Source organism: Leiobunum rupestre, chromosome 4 (genome assembly GCF_980474605.1).
Source record: "Leiobunum rupestre chromosome 4, qqLeiRupe1.1.hap1, whole genome shotgun sequence".
Classification (NCBI taxonomy): domain Eukaryota; kingdom Metazoa; phylum Arthropoda; class Arachnida; order Opiliones; family Sclerosomatidae; genus Leiobunum; species Leiobunum rupestre.
In genome coordinates, this window is record NC_143387.1 from 27,752,847 (window position 1) to 27,772,806 (window position 19,960).

Consider the following 19,960-nt stretch of genomic DNA (forward strand, 5'->3'; position numbering starts at 1 on the left):
TAAAAATGTTACAAATCCTAAAACAAATAAAAATTTAAAAACAATTAAAAGTTCTAAAACAATTAAAAGTTCTAAAACTCCAAAAAAAAGCAATTAGAAAGCAAAATAAATTATTTAAAATTCAAAAATATCTATTAAAATATAAATGTTTAAGTAAATAATATTTCTGTGAAAATGCGTAGCTTTTAATAACAAAAAGGTAGAGGTGGTTCTCGAGTGTGTCTACACAATTCGGACACACTCGCCGCTCCCATAAGAGTCTCCTCTCCAGCAACGGGGGGAAATATGTATTCAAATAAAAATACAGAAGGTTGCGAGCCAGAGCTACAACTGTACGAGATGATATAGAACGGGAGGGGGAGTCTTCGATCCGCGCAGAGGCGGCGCTACTTACAAGCGCGCTTCCACCGACGTTCTCCGCCAATACTCGATTGGAATACTAAATATTGTTTTTCTCCCTTTTAAAATATATAAAGAGACGAACGCGGCGGCCCTTTCGCCGACAGCCACGTGGGCGCCGCCATGTTGTTCTTAACCTTGTCAAGGCTGCGGAATGTTTCTCTAGCGAGCGGCCAACTTCGAATCGGTTCGCCGGCGTGGCGGTATTAAGAGAGTGGAGGACGATTCGCAACCGGTCCGTATCCACGATTCCAGCTCCGCCCGAAGGGACGAAATCGCCGACGGTCTTTTCGTAAATTGGCGGGCTATCAGATTCGGGGTGTTGATAAAGAACCCCTCTAACGTGCTATTATTCAATCAAGATTTAGCCGGCTATCCTACCGTTTTTTTTTTTGGTCTTTCTCGAAATAGTGTCGGGAACATTCGTATCGATTTAAGCGCCGATCGTCCTCGATCGAATATTCGCTAATTAAAATCAATTACCCCCGGTTTAGCCTGCCTCAAACGAACCGCGTATTTAAGGATTCATTTCAAACGACGCCTTAGGTCAATTGAAAGAATTAGGTAGAATTACGCCGGAAGTAAATTTACCTTACTCGTTCTATTTACTTAATCAGGATTCCTTATTTAGAGACGGATTTGGAAAGAAAAATATAATATCGTATAGCGTTACCAGAAAACCTTCCAACTAAAAATGAAAAAGAGACCTATTTACATTTCTTCATTTAAATTAATTTATTTAAATTTGAAAGAATGAGCTCTGTCGTACTACTTGAACGAACTTGCGTGTTTCGCTCAGCTCAAACCATGCCAACTCTAATTTTAAAATAATAAAATACTCCTCCAAAAAGCTTCAAACGTGAAATAATTTGAGACAGAAATGGTTTGCGCTGATTGGTTTGGCTTAGTTTCTCGATGAAATCTTTTGTTTCCAAATCTTTTCAAAGTGTAGTTCAAATTTAGTTAGATAGATGGCGGTAATTTTCCGTACTTCCGAGCATAAAGGGCAGTGGCGTAGACAAGGGGGGTGTTTCCGGGTCCAGACCCCCCTTGGGACTACCTTTGACCGTACTAAATTTCTACCCCCTTCTCGACCCCCCTTGACGAATTTCTGGCTACGCCACTGATAAAGGGCAACACCGATATTTGAAATGGTTGGCAGGGTTGCCACGGTAACTGGAATTCCTGGAAAAGTCAGGGAATTTGAATATGGGTATAAAAATCAGGGAAAAGTCAGGGAATTTTAAAAAATTAGTCTAAAAATCAGGGAAAACTCAGGGAATTTAATTTCGGATGCAAATAGGAAACGTTTACTAAAATATAGGTTTAAAAATGCAAAATCTTGGCACAAAATAAGTCAGGGAAAATCTCCGGAGATGATCAGGGAAAACCTGGAAGAGTCAGGACATTTGATTGTAAAAATACTGTGGCAACCCGGGTTGGGTGAAAATCTAGTATAGCTCCTCCTCTTACGTACCTCGTGATAGCGGATCCTTCCAATCAAATTCTGGTATTTTCCAACCCTGTTTCCGGAATTTGCGTGCGAAACTACCGAAATTCGAACGTTGATGTGCCCTTTAATTATTCCCACGGTAAATAACGGCCACTAGAGGTTGCTGGCCTTATTGCCAGTGCCGTATTAACTAGAGATGCACCGATATGGGTACAGCCGACGGATATCAACAAAGTTATCTGTCATAACAGTAGTGTATATGATAAAATCATTGTAAAATACTGTTCAGTACACGGTCAGACCATTTTATTCTAATTTTTCATTACAAAAAGTTTGCAACGATGTATACGAATGTTTTTTTTTTTTTTTTCATTTTAAAGAGATGGTGTCAGAATTTTCTACGTATATGAAGTTTTTTCATCAATTATTTAAAAATATAGTAAAGAAAAATATAGCTATAAAACATTTGGTATAATTATAAATATTCACGATTAATTTCAAATTTTAAAATAGAAAGATAGCGTAACTTTTTTTTATCACATACTGTCTACGTCATAGATAGGTTGATGTTTATTGGCTGCTACTAGAGCGAGCTGGAAATATAATTTTTAGGGGATTACAGGAGGAAATTTGACTCCCATCGCTTTCTTTTGATCCGAGTTTCCCGCTTTCGCACGCTTTAAGACCCTCATTCGATGGAAAGTAATGGAAAGATAAGCCACTTTTGTTGTTATTATTACTGCAGGAAGGAACTGCACAATACACGGTCTTCGGTGCTTTCGGTGGAATCTTTCCGTAGAATTTAAATATTGTTATAATGACTACGTATAAGAAATAATGATATAATTTATAAACAATACCTTGTTATCGATTTTTTCTTCAATTTCTACTTTGAAAATAATATTTTCACACGTAGCCGGCTCGTGAAGTCGTGATTCGAGAATCTCGAACCGCGTGGTCCGCGAGAAGAAAGTCAAAAAACGCGCTTACAAATCCTCTACGCGATAGTAGAAAAAGACTACTGGAAATTCCCCGCCGCTCGAGCGCGCCGAAATCGACCAAACTCATGACGTCAACAATCTGTAAAGTTTTGCGCGGCTATTGAAATACCATTATTTTACATTAAAATATAAAACTAAATACTAATTGAAAGTGCTAATATGTATATATATTCTGATTCCAGACTTAAAAAGCTATCATAACGTGTAAGCCAAAGAACAAAATTTTAAATTAATCTGAGTTGGCACTATCTCTTTAAACTAGATTTTATTAGCTTATGACATTTGAACGCAATCCCTTTTTTTTTGGTTTTTAAAACGAATAAAATGCTGCGATGAAATAACGAAAATGTGAAAAATTATTCTGCAGGAATTCAAAGTAAACGAAACACGATAAAATTCACTTTACTCTCACTTTACCCATACCAAGAAACCGTCAATCATTAAATGTATCGTTAAATGTGTAAAAATACCTGAATTATTAAATTAAAATGAGAAAAATTTCCATCGTTCGTTTTTTCGATTTCCATTATTAATGAAGGCGTATAATTTCGTTATTTTGCGCTCGTTTCGTAGATTAATATTACGATTCCCAAATATTTTAGTCTCGAATGTCGAATTGGAGTTAAGGACTGAAATAGGCAGACTTGGGATTTCGAAATTTAATGAAAACCCGTTCTTAATTCCCGAATATTCCGGTTCTTGAGAATTTGTATCCAACTCTTCTCGCCAACTTTCGGTTCCTCATTCGCTTTTCTCGAGTGGCCGCGGCGATGGGGGAAATCGAATATTTTTTTATATATTGCTTAATGAGATGATGGCGAAATCGGCGTACCACTAAGTAGGGATTAACAAAAGGGTTCTGGTGAAGGGCTCGTGTACCCCTTCAATTCGATTCATTGCTCAAACATTTGGCGGACCGTTCCATTTTTAGAAAAGAACAAATCTTGGAATATTAATAAATAGAAAATATTATCGGATCAATTTATCTAATTGCAGGGTCAAAGTTGAAAATAACTGAATGCTTTTGACTCTGGCGAATTTTTTTATCTATAGTTTTCGTTAAGGCATACGCAAAATATTCCGCGAATAATATCAGCCCATAAAAATTTAAACCTATTTTTTGAATAAAATGAATGGTAATCATATTTTGCCTGTTTGATATTTTTATATTTTATTACTTTAAATTACTTTTAAACCCCTACGAAATTTCAGAAAATCAGATACTATTATTATTGAAATACCGCGCAACGGAATGTTTTCAAATTTTAGACTTTAGAAATTTAATAATAAATAAATAATAATAATAATGATCAGCTAGGCTAATACCCAAGGCACCACCTTAGGCCTAAGTCATCAAGCGACTTTTGAAGCCTTTAATTCAGGTGGCCGGGTTACAATGCGTAGCAGGAGCTTAGTACAGGGTTCGTACAGAACCTGGATAAGTCAGGGATCTGTAAAATGGAGGAAAAATGTCAGGGATAAGTCAGGGATTTAAATAATTTCGTTGAAAATCATGGATTTTAGTTAGTCAACCAAACCACACATTAATAAAATTTTTTTTAACTAAAATAATAAAAAAAATCCAAAAATATAACCAAAAAGGTCAGGAATATTGGCAAAAATTGGTCGGGGATAACCTTGAAAAGTCAGAGATTTTAGATCAGAAATTTTCGTACGAACCCTGTTAGTAGCATATTGGTCCCGAAACCATTTTGAAATCGGTGGTCCTTCGAAGTGAAACGTGGCTTACAGAATCGTAGGATCTTTCCCACTTGGCCAGATAGCCATAGTCTCAAACTTATAAGGCGTCATCATTCGTCAAAGAACTCGATATAAACTACCAACTAAACAAACAAAGTTAAATATTTGTTCTGGCATCCGAAGAAATGTAATCACGGTAGGAATTTTTTGTAGGCGCTCATTTCTCACAGAGGGTTGGGACCTCGAACGGTGGATGGAGGAGACGCCAAATTCTCATTAAAACAAAAAGATCTCTACCCATCTAGTTCGTACGAGAAACGCTGGCATACCGAGAAACCACTCTTTATATATTTGAAATCGTATATGATATGATTGATATTCGTAAACATCCCCCGTTGCTGCCAATTGATAATCCAACTTGTCAATGCTCGACCCTTGTGCTTTTTTACTCGTTTTCTTTTCTAGTTAATGCCGATTTAGGTCTTAAGTTGAATTAATTCTTGGTAATCCATTCCGTTCTAACGAAATACGACGAATTCTCCGGAATTATAACGTTAAGAGAGACGCCGTGATAAATGAAGCCATTTAACAAACATTTGACCCCAAGAGTGTCGTTCATTTCGACAGTTTGACCTTCTTCATCCCCCTCCCCCGGAGGTCAAGGATTGATCATTCGATACACCCTTTTCATCGCGATTTGACGAAATTAATTTTTGGAGTTGAAGGAAAATGAGGGCCCTTCGCGCTGTGGTATTTTTAAAGAGAACTATCTCAAATGAAAACTTCTTTGTATAATATACGAACTTTAAGGGGGGTCGAATAAATTTGAGTTTCCTATTTGACCCCCGTTTCGGGAGTTCAGACGTTTATAATCGGCCGCGCTTGGTGTGTTATATAAAATAATCCAACCCAAGAGAGAGACAGTTATTTGGTTCCAGACTGGAGAGTGTGAGCGGCATCACGAGTGTCTCGGAGTGCCAGTACCGAGATAGAAATAATTGTTCCGTTCTGCTCCGTTCTAAGGCTGCGATCCTAGCCCCACTATTTATCCATTTTCCACGCCAATGTAAGACACTTTGCTCTATATCGTTCTGTATTGTCTACTGTCTCGTTTCTAATTCTTTCATTCAATTCGCTTTACGCTCTTCTTACCTAATACTTACAAGGAGAGTACCCGAGGTTATAATATCCGAATTTGTTCCAAGTCGGCCGTAATGTAGACCTATATGAGATATGAAATTTCCCAAAAGGAGACGTTGCACTACCCATTCGATTTGCCATGGTAACCGAAAATGTTTTTGACCACTTAAAACAAGAATAAGATTTTTTTCCTTATTTTACCCAAAAATGTTCCAGTTTACCCAAACTTGATGAAATTTACCTAAATGTGGTCCAAATTACCCATTTCGTGATTTTAAATTTTTTTTTTTTTAATTTTCGTAGGTGAAACCGAGAAAATCCCATGCTTTTTTGAATGGAGATTTTTCTGTTTTAAGTGATCAAAAACGTTTTCGGTTGCCATGGCAAATCGAATGGATAGTGCCACGTCTCCTTTTCGGAAATTTCATATCTCATATAGGTCTACATTACGCCCGACTTTGAACAAAATCGGCCATAAACACCTCGGGTACTCTCCTTGTTAGTGGCGGAATACGCTATATCAGAAGTATATAACCTTCGATAGATGTATTCTAAAAATCGGTATTACTCCGACTAACGATGTAAAATGTAGAACTTAAACTACGTAGGAATATTTACTTATCTACAAATTATATTTTTCCGCAGGGTTCGTACAGAACCTTGATATCCTGAAAAACCTGGATAAGTCAGGGATCTGTAAAATGGAGGAAAAATGTCAGGAATAAGTCAGGGATTTAAATGATTTCGTAGAAAGTCAGGGATAAGTCAGGGATTTTAGTTAGTCAACCAAACCACACATTAACAACGAATTTTTGACCTAAAATAATTTTTAAAAAATTCCAAAAATATAACCAAAAGGTCAGGAATATTAGCAAAAATTGGTCAGGGATAACCTGGAAAAGTCAGAGATTTTAGATCAGAACTTTTCGTACGAACCCTGTTCCGGTTTAATCGCACGCGCTAGTTTTTCGAAAACTTACTTTTAAAACTTCCGTGTTTCTAGCTTATAACAGGGTACCGATATAGATATTTACATCTACGAGGCATATTATCTACTTTTGACTATAAAGCATTTTTTATTGTTTTTCGCTGACAGTCGATTGAAGTGTTAAGTCATCTGCATTTTTTTTTAAACATAATTTTATTGTAGTTTTGTTAACTCGGTGTAACCATTCGGTTCCTCCCGTATTGTTTTATGGATTTTTTTCCCATAGTCATAACTAGTCATTTTGTCGGTATAACTTCCTCATCCCTGTTAGGCAATAACCGGTTTCGTCTCGTTCATTGATTCAAACACTCTCTGTCAGATTCGCGGCCGCCCCCTCCATTTAATTAATGCTCTATTGAGCACGTGTACGGGCTTTTTGAGCGAGAGACAGAAATGACGATTTATGAGCTGGTCGTTTTAGCCGTTTTGTCCCCGTTTCATTCCGATTTCCGAAAGTTAGTTTTTACGCGTTTCGATCTCCTGTTTTGAAGTAATGGGGTTGATAAAGAGATGTCTTGTCTCTTTGAAATACCGTTTATTGCCGAATTTTGAACGCTTGACAGAAAAAAATATTAGAGACTAGGGCTGTGCGAATAGTGGTTTTAGGCAATCGAGTCTGTTATCGAGTATCATTTTTTTCGAGTCGAGTAATATTGAAGTCGAGTAATCGAGTACTTGATTAAGGGGAAACTTTATCTTATTCGAGTCGAGTAATATTTTTAACGAGTATTTGATTGGGAGCTGGTTTTGTTCAAGTAATTATGAGATTAAATTTAAAAGGAGTATAAAGTAACTTTCAATGCTGAAAAATATTCCTTTAATTTAAATAAACCATAGTATCCACAACTTTGTAGGTACCGTTTATTGCCTCCAAAAAGTTGTAAAAACCCCTCTTTAAACTTTGAAGCAACGAGGATAGAAAAAAAACAAATATTCCACGAGTTTAGAGAGAAACTTATTCGAGTAATCGGGTACCCGAATGTGCAATTTTTTGGTACTCGCTAATCGACGAGAATTCTACAATTACTTATTCGAGATCGAGTTCGAGTACTCGCACAGCCCCATTAGACATTAGAGACATCGATCTCGTTAAGGGATTATTAAATAGGGATGCACCGTTATGGGTACAGCCGATATTAACAGTAGTGTATATTACAAAATCATTATAAAAGACGGTTCAGTGCACTGTCATACCATTTTATTCCAATTTTTCATTAAAAAAAGTTTCTTTTCATTTGCCGTGATACATATTTTCTATCGCAAATCGAATATCCAGTGTTCCAAGGTGGAAAAAGCCAGGTGGACAATTATAGTGTGGAAAATAGTGGACAATTATAGTGTGGAAAATAGTGGAAAATTCCAGCCTGGACAAAAGTGAATTTAGTGGAGAATCTGGCCAAAAGTGGACAGTAAATATTTAATAAAAAAACATTTTAACACAGAAATTACAGATTTGGGCTACTTAAGGCAAATATATATGCTTAGAAATATACAGATTCTGATTAACATTAGAATAGTCCTTTAATTGTTTTTGGAATAATTTATTCTAACATTGTAAGTTTAGTGAAAAACTAAAACATTTTTACAATAAACTTCTTAAAAATTAATTCCAATTACTTTTTCTATCTTTTAAATGCAATTTTCCTTTATTAGCCACTATTTGACAATTTTACACTATTTGCCACTGGCATGGACTTTTCTCCAAAAAGGTTTACACTCTTTGTGCCTTTTAAAAACGATTTTTGCTTAGTGGCGAAAAGTTCTTATCATTAGTTAATCGATAATTTTCTTATGTAAAAGTTTTTTCTGAAAATATTTTTCTTGTATCAGTATTAGAGAAATAGGCATCCATTCCTCTTCCTAAATCATCTTGAAATAACTTGTCATTGGCGTCTAAAGACTAAAGGGTGTATGAAAGATAAATCAGTTCAGAAACAATGGCATTAATACATTGTGGTGTTAATCCTCATATGTAAAAATTTTAATATGTAATAGCTTTACAATTATAAAATTAATTAACGATAAAGTTAATTATAGTCAAGAGGGTAATATTTTAATTACCATATGCAGAAATCATCTATTTTATTTGAATCATTTAAGTTTAGAATTAATTCTTCTATCTCATATTATTTTTATTTTATAATTTTTAAATTGAGGTTAATGGTAAAAATAATTGTTAATTTCTAAAATCTAATGAAATAATAGAAAAGTTAAATGTTTTTTGGATAACACTGTACAATTTGGAGAAGTCAAACCAAACTAATTATAAATAAAATTAGTAGGTAACTTGTTTAACTGAAATTTTTATATTAGTTATTGCATTAAGTTTCTTTATTCGAGTCTTAGGGTTAGTATTATATTACCTTAAAAATGTATGTTAATAATTAAAATTAATTTTTAAAGGTACTATAATTATAACCCCAAGTCTTCAATAAAGGCTTTGTTATTGACTTATGTACTAACTGATATCAAGTTTTCAGGTAAACAAATGCCCCTTCTTTAAAGGTGAGACTCTGGTTCTAATTTGTGTATTTGTAGATGCAAATATATTGTGACTAATTCATTTAAAGAGAGTATCATTATTATTATTATTTTTAATAATGATCTCAATTTTATATCTGAGTAATGTCCTTTTTCAATTAAACTATATCTTTAATCTAGAACTTGTGTACTTTAATTTAAGAAATTGAAAGAAACTAAGTCATTTTATTGGAAGAACAAGTACCATCCCTAGCATTGATTAATTTGGGTATATTTCTATTGTTAACCGACAATTCCATCTGCTTCGAATTTCGATTAGAACTCCCATGAAAAAGGTTCAAAGCCTCAATTTCCTATTAATATGCAGGTGGGAAATTCAAAATTGCGCATTTAATCGCCATTGCTCCATCGTCAAAACTTAACTAAGAAAAGTCAAATTCTTACAAAACGCCCTTGGAATGAAATTCACATTTTTGGATGAGAGGGGAAGGCATAGTTTTATTCTCTTGAATAAATATGTTAAGCTGATGAACTTATTTATACAGCAACTGGTGTTGAAAAAAACTTGAAGGAAAAAATAGCTAATCGATGGCACCTCAAGCCAGTTTTTCGCATGCTAACATGTTAGTCGGAATAAAATTCTCATTTAGAAACAAATTATATTTTTATGGTCATAGATGGGGAATTTTTATCTTCCTGATTTACATATTTCTTTTCTCCCTGCCATTATGAGAGTTACTATCTGTATAAACTTTACCCCTTTTTTACCCTCTACCCAAATATCAGGCTATCCTGGTTTGAATCGCTTTATATCCATACCGCTACCCATCTTAAAATTTTGGAGGCAAAACAACTCCCTTGAAATATTTTGCCCAACCCCTTGCGTCGAAATTAACATAACTCATTAGAAAGAAAACCTAATGAACTTGTTATACTTCCTTTCAATCACTCTTTGCGCAGTGCTACTTTTTCTACTACTATACAGGGTGTCCACTAAAAAACGATCCAGGGCGAATATCTCAGAAACCGTTTTCTCTAGGAATTTAAAATTTTTATGTTACGTAGCTCGTGCAGGGGGCCAAAGAAGAATGATAACCTCGATGACCTTGAACCATGTCTTCAAGGTCATCCAAAAACTATCTCGAGAACCGTAAGTGTTAGAAAGTTGGTTTCAATTAGAAAAGTGTTCCCCGTCACGTTTTATGCCTACATAGCGTGAACATGATCGGATTCGACGAATAGTAAGTCTATAAAATTGTTACCAAAATCACAAAGGTCGTAAAAGGGAAAATTGCAAGACAGCGCTAATAACTCCAAAACAAGTCGTCTACATTATCGAAATTTGCTAGACAATCGCATCATGGTAGGATATTTTAATATTTGGAAAATTGTACGACCTTGAACCATGTCTTCAAGGTCATACTAAAATTATCTCGAGAATCATTACGTTTAGAGCAAAAATTCCAATTAGAAAGTTGTTCTTCGTCACATTTTATGTATTAATAACTTAAAATTATAATTTCTAATTGGAATTTTTGATCTAAACCTAATGGTTCTCGAGATAATTTTAGTATGACCTTGAAGACATGGTTCAATTTCGTACAATTTTCCAAATATTAAAATATCGTACCATGATGCGATTGTCTAGCAAATTTCGATAATTTAGACGACTTGTTTTGGAGTTATTAGCGCTGTCTTGTAATTTTCCCTTTTACGACCTTTGTGATTTTGGTAACAATTTTATAGACTTACTATTGGTCGAATCCGATCACGTTCACGCTATGTAGGCATAAAACGTGACGGGGAACACTTTTCTAGTTGGAACCAACTTTCTAACACTTACGGTTCTCGAGATAGTTTTTGGATGACCTTGAAGACATGGTTCAAGGTCATCGAGGTTATCATTCTTCTTTGCCCCCTGCACGTGCTACGTAACATAAAAAAAAATTAAATTCCTAGAGAAAACGGGTTCTGAGATATTGGCCCTGGATCGTTTTTAGTGGACACCCTGTATTATAGTAGTGTATAGTCCGCCTAAGCTTTTCCATGTGTGGTAAGGTGGGACTGAAAGGAGCTTAGTTTTCTTAGTAGAAATAAGGTTTTAGGAATAATTTCTACTATCTAGATCTCTGAGATGATTCTTTATTTTATTGTGAAGCATAATTATTTATAGCTTGTCACTGTCGAATTTTTTTGAATAATTAAAATTAATCTATGGGTGAATTTTTTATTTCATTTAACAGAGGTTTCATGTCATTTTACAAAGTGTTGATTTTTCAAATGAGAATTCTGTGTTGTAAAATCCTGTCCTTTAACTCAGGGTAGTGGTTTTTCTTTTTCCTGTCTTTCTCTTATCTATCAAAGCCACTCGCGTTTCCTCTTAAAATGGGTCTTTTTACCGAAAAAATTTAGGTGTTGTATAATATTTACTGTTTTATTAAATTGATAAATTCATTCTGAATTTGTGAATATAGTGCTGGGAATATTGTCATTTACAGTTCAAACACATTTTAATTATTAAAAAAAATTCATGTTTGTATTTTTATTTTCAGAGTTTCATTGGTAAAGGTGAAAGTGTTGGTTCAGTGTCCACAATCACTCCGGCCATTTTGAATGATTGAACGCAAGTGGAAAAACACATTCTTCTAAATTATGATTGACTGAGAGGATTTTGTATTTCAAACTCTCGTTACTTTTGGAAGATTGAAAATGTTACAATTGATTTCGAAGATTTTTTCTTTAATGCTCTTCTTAATGTGGAATGTGCAGCCAATCATTGGCTGTTTAAAAGGCTCTAATCATAATTTTGGGTGTACGTATTCAATAACATCATGCAACTAAAGTAGACTTTAAGCACAAAGTGTAACAGATCAACTAATTTTCATTAAAACCCTATTTTTCTGTTTTTAATAGATTTGTATCCACATGGGGATAATGTTTTCAAAGTGAATACCTCTCATACCTTCAATTGCAGTTTGCATAGTACTAATTTCACCATAAATAATAAAACAGTACATGCAAATTGCTCCGACCTGAAAGTTTCAGTTAATAATCGAACTCTCGCTACTCGTTGCGTTGATAACTTAACTGTAGAGTTTGATGTTTTAAATGCAACAACGGATGATTCTGGTTTTTATATTTGCAAAGCTCATAAAACTCTAATATGCATGTCATCGTACCTATTTGGATGTAAGTTAGAAGATTTTACTTATATATTTACCACTATAATGTATTGATTTTTTTTGTTGATTATGTGATAGACGAGCCAAAACCAGTGGAGAATTTTACTTGTATCAGTGAAGCTTTTGTAAATCTACGGTGCAGTTGGAATCGTACCTTTAATCCAATTCCGACAAACTATACCCTTAAATACATACCTGATTACCTGGAAACTTAGTAAGTTCACAATATATTGGGACCCAGACTTGGAAAATGTTTGTTGGATAGTTTTCTAATTTTTACTTGATAATGATTTTGTTAATAGTGTATTTGGATGTCCTCAAAATGCTAGTAAATCTCGGGCGAAAGACTGGTGCGAGTGGACTCTACACACACCTCAACTCTATTATCGACAAGCTAACATGTTGTATTTTCGACTAACTGGAGTAAATGCTTTCGGTACATGGTTTAAAAAGTACACCTTGAATCACCATGAATTAAGTAATATATTTGGGGGATTTTAAAATTTAAATAAAATTTCAAAGTACTAAACCTTTTGGGTTGTAAATAGTTCACGCCGGTCCACCGACTAAACTCAACATTACAGAAGTTGGGAAAAATTCTGCAAATCTAACCTGGGTGCACCCCAAGGAAATGCCTGAAATACTTACTCCTCCAGTAGTTTATGAGCTTGGATACAAAGCTGATGGATATGATGACCATTTTACGGTGATTAACTTTTTCCTGGAATTTGTTGGATCTTAAAAGATTATTAATTTTTAACTGTCTAACAATAGACCGAAGATGTTGGAACAAATGTTTTTAATAAGACAATACAACTGATTCCTAATTTGAGATATAGCATTCGAATTCGCTGTAGGGTAATAAATGCTACAAACTTATGGAGTGACTATATCTATGATTCGCTGAAAACATTACCAGATGGTAATAACTCTTACTTTGGTTTTTTTGTATCAGGAACTAATCAAAAGTAATTCTTACAGTGCCATATATTCTACCAAAAATAATTAATCAGTCATTTGATGTGAAAAATTGGGAAAACCAAGGCCGTCGTTCAGTCACTCTATATTGGCAGGTAAATTATAGTTATTTCCCTTTAATGTTTCTTTAATTAAACATGTCTACAATGCCATTGAAGAAAATGATGTCATAAAACACATTTCTGAGATCTTTTTCTAACTCAAATTTAGGGAATTGGTAAAAAAAACTGCAATGGTGAAGACTGCAAATATATCATCTATGTCTCAGAAACCAATGTCGAACGGCGTAAAAGAACTAATGGCGAGATGAAGGAAGTCGATATAAATGATACGTTTGTCACTTTTTCGACTCTAAGTGTAAATAAAGACTACCAATTTGTAATTAAAACCAAGAATAAGGAGGGAGAATCAAATGACAGTGCTAGTGTTATTTTGCCAAAAAAGAATAAGAGTGTGTTGAGAATAATAATAATAATTAGTTTAATTTTTTTTTCTAATTCAATGTATTTTTTCAGTACCAAATCCACCGAATGAAGTTTCCGCATCTTCGGATGATGACGGATATAACGTTACTTGGATACCACATCATAGTTACAAAAATGGCGATATTGTTAGCTATACTGTAGCCAAATGCCGTGTTTTGCAACCAAGGCCGAAAGAGGGTAGATGCGCTGGTGAAATTGACTGGATTGAACTTCCAGCCAGTGCTAAATCACATTTTTTCCAAATATCTGATAATAAACACATTTACAATTTTGCGGTGGCTGCCAATAATAAATTTGGTTCATCTTCTGGTCTGGAGTGGGTACCATGTATAGTACCTTACAATAAAGGTGAAGTTAAATTATTTAAATATTTAACTATAAGTTGTTTCTACCTTACCTTTTATAATTTAATATTTTTATTTTATTATTCAGTTCTTGAAAAAATTAAAAATGTAAAAGTTAATAAAAAGAGTTCAACTGAGCTGATAATAACTGGAAACTTGGACTGCATAGCTTCGTCTGCTGTTGTGGAGCATTTCAACATTTCATATAGTCGTTGCCTTCAGGACTGCAATCCGCATTCGTGTGTTGATCCAAAATATGTAAATCTTCAACCCAATTCGGAATTAACACTGAGTGGTCTTCAACCATTCACGACTTATTCCGTGCGAATTGCTGTGAAGGTAAAAGCTGGCTTGAGCGAATACAGCGATATTGTATGTGCCACTACTAACCAAGCTGGTAATTCTATTTTTGTATGGCTTTGGTATTTTTCTCTATTGTCCAAGTTATTATAAAACCTTTTGATTTTTCTAATTTCAGCACCTGCCGATCCTCCTCGAGATTTTCGTATTACAAATGTAACTCCAAATTCGGCTACTGTTTTGTGGAAACCACCTTTAACGCCTAATGGAATTATAACAAAATATATTATTTTGGGCGGTCCTAAAGAGATCGACATTGTTCCTGGGAATGGAAAATATGAAATATTTAACGCAACCTTTGCGAACCTCACTGCCTACCATGAGTATTCTATAGGAATTAAGGCTTGTGTGAATGGCAATCTTTGCACAGCAACATTTGTAAAACTTTTGAAAACTGGCATAAGTGAACCGGGAGTCATGAACAAACCAGACATAATTGAAAATAATCAAACATCAGTTTTGCTTAGTTGGACACCACCTCTAAACCCAAATGGCCCAATTGATGCTTACATTATCAGTTGGCGTCGAGAACATCAAAGGCAAAATGAATCTTACGTTAATGAACTAAATGTTAGTGGAGACACCAGAGGTTTATCATTGAATATCGATTGTGGAAGTGATGATCAAGCAGCAACTCCATTTTTTTTCACCATTCGAGCAGTTAATAAACTAAATGGAACACTGTTATATGGTCATGAGAGTCCACCAAATAAAGAAACATTATGTTACTTGAGCTCTGATGCAAGCTTCAGTTCTTTGACAGTTGGACTGATCATAGGTGCTGTTTTGGCACTAGTGCCATTAATCGGAATTCTATACATGCTTGTTCGATGGTATGTATTTTCTGTTGCTTGCTCAAGGTATACGTTATTATATATGTTATACACTTTAGGATGAGAGAAAAAGTTCAAAATATGAAGAATGTCGGTGGTGTTGAATTACCTCCTGGTTTACTTAATTCTCCACATTCTGTAAGTGTCTTTAAATTAGCAGTATATTTTTTAATTTTATGTTAATTGGGAATATTTTACCAAGAATCCTACAAGCTCTTATGAGAACTTTAAAAATGGTCTACAGTGCAATCCTGATGCAAGTCCAAAACCAGCCTATGGTCGTTTGGATTCATTTATTTCAAATGATGACAGCTTTAAAAATCGACATGGCTCTGGAACGTCTCAATTTAGTGCAACATCAACCGATGAGGTATCTAAATATCATTTTAATTATCGTATTGAACTTAATAATTAAATTTTTTCCCTACTTTTAACAGCTTATAACCAAACAGAATATAATAACAGAGAAAGCTAAGCGCAATCCCAGTGGGGACAGTAGCGGGTGCGGCAGTACTGGTGGACATGATAGTTTATCCTCCTCTCTAACACATCGTACTAACCTCTCATCAGATAGCGGTAACGAAGCTGATATTAAAAAGCCACCTTCACCAGAAGTGGCACAAGATGGCCAAGTGTTAGATGCTAAACCAGAAGAGAAGTCTTTAAATGTTTCTTGTGTTTCTGGAAGCAAAGACTCTGGTGTGGATAAAGGAGATGAATCTGATGAGAAGTCCAAATCACCTGCGAGTCCATATTCTCAGTTTTCAAGCTGTGTGGATTCTAGAAATAAAGCCTTGGGAAGTTACTCTCCTCCAGCTCCTTACAGCAAATTTGCAATAGAACAATCTTGCTACGTACCAATTTCACGTGGGCAAAACTTACAGCTTTATGGTCACAATTTGGCCAATAGTGAACCATCAATAAATGAAATGGATGAAGTTAACCCTTATTCTTGCGTTCATGCAGAGCCAAGAGTGGATGGAACCATTTTAGATCCTGCCGTGGCTGCGCAGTACTCCAAATTAGGACTGTCTCGAAGTATTCAAGATATCCTTGGTTGCAAGAGTTTTTTCCGTGACAGAAACGAAACGTTAACGGAAAATGGCTCTAAAGTTGAAGAGGGTGCTATGTTGCCTTATTCTAGATTTGGAATGCGACGCATGGAATCACCTTCTAATATAAACAACCCTTACATCACAGTTGGAATGGCTTTCTCTATGGTGGATAAGAACCCTAAAGAGTTCTTACAACAAAAAGAAAATCAGGTGCCCTGGTTGCCCAATGTAGCCTTATTAAGAAAGAACAAAAATGCTTCACCAGGAAAAGTTGATCTTGATGAAGGATTTGAAAATTCCGAGCCTGTTGATAAAGATATGGCCTACTCCAAAATTGGACTGGCAGAAGCTGATTATGCAGCAAATAAAAATTTTAACTTGGCCATCAAACCATTTGAAGCCCCATCTACAAGTAGACCAGGAGAGGGTTACGTGGGACTAGATACCTTGAAGATTTTTCCAATATCCCAATTGGTGGCTAATTCTGAAAATAGTAATGACCTAGAAATTGAGGAGATTGAAAGCAGAGATTTGGGGTATGACAGTGTGTTAAATAATTATCCGCAGAGAGTGGATGGTGGTGGTGGCATTGCCCCATATAGCTGTATAATACCTACCTTGAAAGATGATCAGGAAGAAACTCTGGAGCCTTTTTCTCTTCAGAATTCAGACAATATCTACACTCCTCCAAGCTATGACGATTTGGATGAGACTTTTACACCAGCCAAATTACCCCCCAGTGCGAATGGTTATGTTTCTCAAGATGTGTTACTGCAGAACTCTAAACGAAATTTAGATAGGACATCCTTCAACTCAATGAATCCGTCAAACGAGCTTCTTCCAAAACCCGAATTGAAAGAAAATACACTTCCTGATGTCAACATTAAACGCAGTAATGGCTACGTTTCTATCGGCGAGCTTCCTTCAATTTGTGGTAGAAAAGATGTGCAGTTCGACATGCCAATAACTGATGTATGAAGAAAGAATAGAATGAGCTTTTTTGGATATAACTTTTGATTCTAAACAAAGCACAATGTTCCTCAGAAAACAAAGTTTCAGGTTGAAATTTCTGAAACATTTTGTTTTTTTCTCTCAAAGACACACTAGTTGAAATGCCCAGATTGGCTGTGACTTTTACACGCAATGGTACAGATCGAATTGTAAAAGTTATATTCGCTATGGGTATGGTATTGCCTACAAATTCTTTAGCCTCACAGTACCTGTTTTTAATTCAACGCTCGTATGTACAAAGGACATGGAATTTTTAGCGAGCTAATTCTTATCAACTCTTAGTTTAGTTTTTATTCAAGCTCATACTTTAGCCATTAAACTTTACCAAATTTCACAATGATGAGAATTGTGATTGTTTTGAGATTCTACTTGACCTAAAAAATATGGCATTCGTGGAGGTTGAAAAAGCCATTGTTTAACCTAGTCAAAAAACACGAATTTTAAAGGTTCGTATTACGGAACAATTTTCATATAAAATTGTGCAAGTTCAACAAACAGAAGAGAAAAAGGAACCTAGCTTAAAATTAAACAAAACAAATATGCTCACCCATTATAACTAAAAGTTTTATAAATGAACTAGTTTTGTTTAGGACTTAGTCGTGTGCCTTTGTTCTTTTGCTTGAAATTTAGCTAACTGAAAATATATTCCTTCCATTTTAAAGTTAAACGATACAACCTCTGCGAAAAAAAGTTTTTCCTTCTCTTCTTCACTACCAATATATTGAACCATATTGCAGGGTATAAAAACGTGTAATACCGTCTCAAAGCGAGATTCACTACAAAAGTAACTCTTCAAATCCTTGTCTATAAAATTTCCCCCTCCAAACATTGTATTTTTACAGTGCGCATTGTAGTGAACCTTTGTTAGTGAGCCTATTAAGGTTAAAAAGAGGGGGAAAGATAGTTACTTATTTTTTGGCCCTTAAATGTTTGTTCGGTGCTATTTTTAAATTAACCACCTAATGCGTGTTGTCCATAACATTGCCAGTTGTGTAGTTTTTTACGCTTACTACTGCACCGTATTTTTTAATCATTCTGTAGGTGTAGGTATTTCTGGCATAGATTAACATGTTCAATTCTGTAAAAAGAGTAGGACATGGTAAAAACCATCCAATTGAAGGATTGCAAATATCCATGCCACATATAACAATGTGCCATTACTAAGTCATCTGTCTCGTTAAGTAGAATGTTAAAGTTGAACAGAGATGACTTATTAGATTGTGTGCTGGAATGGGTGCAGTTTCTTTAAAACTTTCCTGTTGGGAAATAAAGAACATCGATTGAGCTACTTAAATATTTGTTAAATAGGAGGTAGGGAGGTAATGTAATCTCAAAGTGTTTTAAAATTTATTTTAAGAAATTGAATTTTAAATTAATGGTCACATAATACAGGGTTCTGGTCCAGCATGGAAGGTGTTACGAGTAACAGAATTTAAAAGTAGTCTTATGTTTTTAAAGTTGATAAGGGCTGAAGTATTTTAAGATTAAAAATAATGGGCCCCCAGTACTTCCTTGAAAGAAAAACGACAAAGCTTAATGATTTTGCGAAAAATATAACTAGTTTTATGTATATAAGAAGTTTTGATTTATTTGGTTGTTCAAAGTTTACTTATTTTTGGTAACTGTAAATCAACCCTTTGCCTTTTCTAGTAAGAGAAGGCAATGATCAACCAAACCTTTTTATTTTATTAGCTGTATAATTAAGTTTATTTATTCTCTTGAATGTATGTATACATAAGTATACCCATACACCCAAAAGAAGAAATATTCTACTGGATATTTTAAATTTTACCTTTTTTATAATTCATTGTTACAGAAGAATGATCGCCCAAATGAGATTAAAGGGAAAGTATATTAATATTATAGGACTTTAGCGTGTTAAGGTTCCTTCCAGTTGAAATTTTATTGAATATGGGGACAATATTTGGAGCTGGAATTAGCGAAAATTGTTGTCAAGTTGCGATTTATAAATGGGTATATTTTATAAACGAATTGAAAAAGTGGAAATTAAAAAAAGAAATGGTTTATTTTGAGTGTAAATATACATACATACTAATTGAAGAAAATAACTTTGATATTTTGTGTTAAAAAATGCACAGAAAATTGTATATAACAAAAATGTTGCCATATCTTGTAAACGTCCATGTTCCAAATACTTCCCCCACTCCCTAAAGAACATATATATATAAAAATGATATTTCCCTCAAATAGAAAAAAAAAGTAGGATAAACAAATATTGTCTGGTGTTACCTCCTGTATTTTGTGCTTTCCATAAAATAAATTTTTGTTCAATATGTTAAAGCTGATTTGATTTTTTAGGGAAAGAGCTTATTTATCAAACATGAGCGGATTAGGCACCGCTAAAAATCGCGTCAAAATATCTTAACAGAGAAGCATCCATCTAGGCCATTAAAATGAAACATGTACCTTCGCGGATTCCGTTTCGCTCATTAAATGCACTATATTTTCTTCCCAAAATTTTTTGGAAGATCAACGGGAGCCTACGTAGGTACATTAGCATGATAATTAGATTAATAGTTGTGCGCCAC

At 34.6% G+C, this 19,960-nt stretch overlaps 1 protein-coding gene across 8 annotated transcripts in view; it reads left to right on the plus strand.

The window, feature by feature from the left end:
* Positions 1-19,706, plus strand: part of LOC149947355 (uncharacterized) — a 34,691-nt gene extending 14,985 nt beyond the window's left edge. The window contains exons 1-16 of one of the 8 annotated variants that reach the window (XM_090173260.1): positions 9,144-9,162; positions 11,716-11,975; positions 12,077-12,352; positions 12,424-12,559; positions 12,648-12,823; positions 12,894-13,051; positions 13,120-13,267; positions 13,327-13,418; positions 13,534-13,774; positions 13,839-14,156; positions 14,241-14,549; positions 14,631-15,345; positions 15,405-15,483; positions 15,548-15,715; positions 15,783-17,372; positions 19,228-19,706. In XM_090173260.1, coding sequence (XP_090029386.1) covers positions 11,873-11,975; positions 12,077-12,352; positions 12,424-12,559; positions 12,648-12,823; positions 12,894-13,051; positions 13,120-13,267; positions 13,327-13,418; positions 13,534-13,774; positions 13,839-14,156; positions 14,241-14,549; positions 14,631-15,345; positions 15,405-15,483; positions 15,548-15,715; positions 15,783-17,372; positions 19,228-19,269 — 4,551 coding nt within the window. In that variant the 5' untranslated portion in view covers positions 9,144-9,162; positions 11,716-11,872 and the 3' untranslated portion in view covers positions 19,270-19,706. Of the gene's footprint in view, positions 1-9,143; positions 9,163-9,480; positions 9,499-11,557; positions 11,576-11,715; positions 11,976-12,076; positions 12,353-12,423; positions 12,560-12,647; positions 12,824-12,893; positions 13,052-13,119; positions 13,268-13,326; positions 13,419-13,533; positions 13,775-13,838; positions 14,157-14,240; positions 14,550-14,630; positions 15,346-15,404; positions 15,484-15,547; positions 15,716-15,782; positions 17,858-19,227 lie in introns of those variants that run through there. The other 7 variants (XM_090173261.1, XM_090173262.1, XR_016480621.1 and 4 more) reach the window with 7 other exon arrangements.
* Positions 19,707-19,960: the final 254 nt, after the last annotated feature.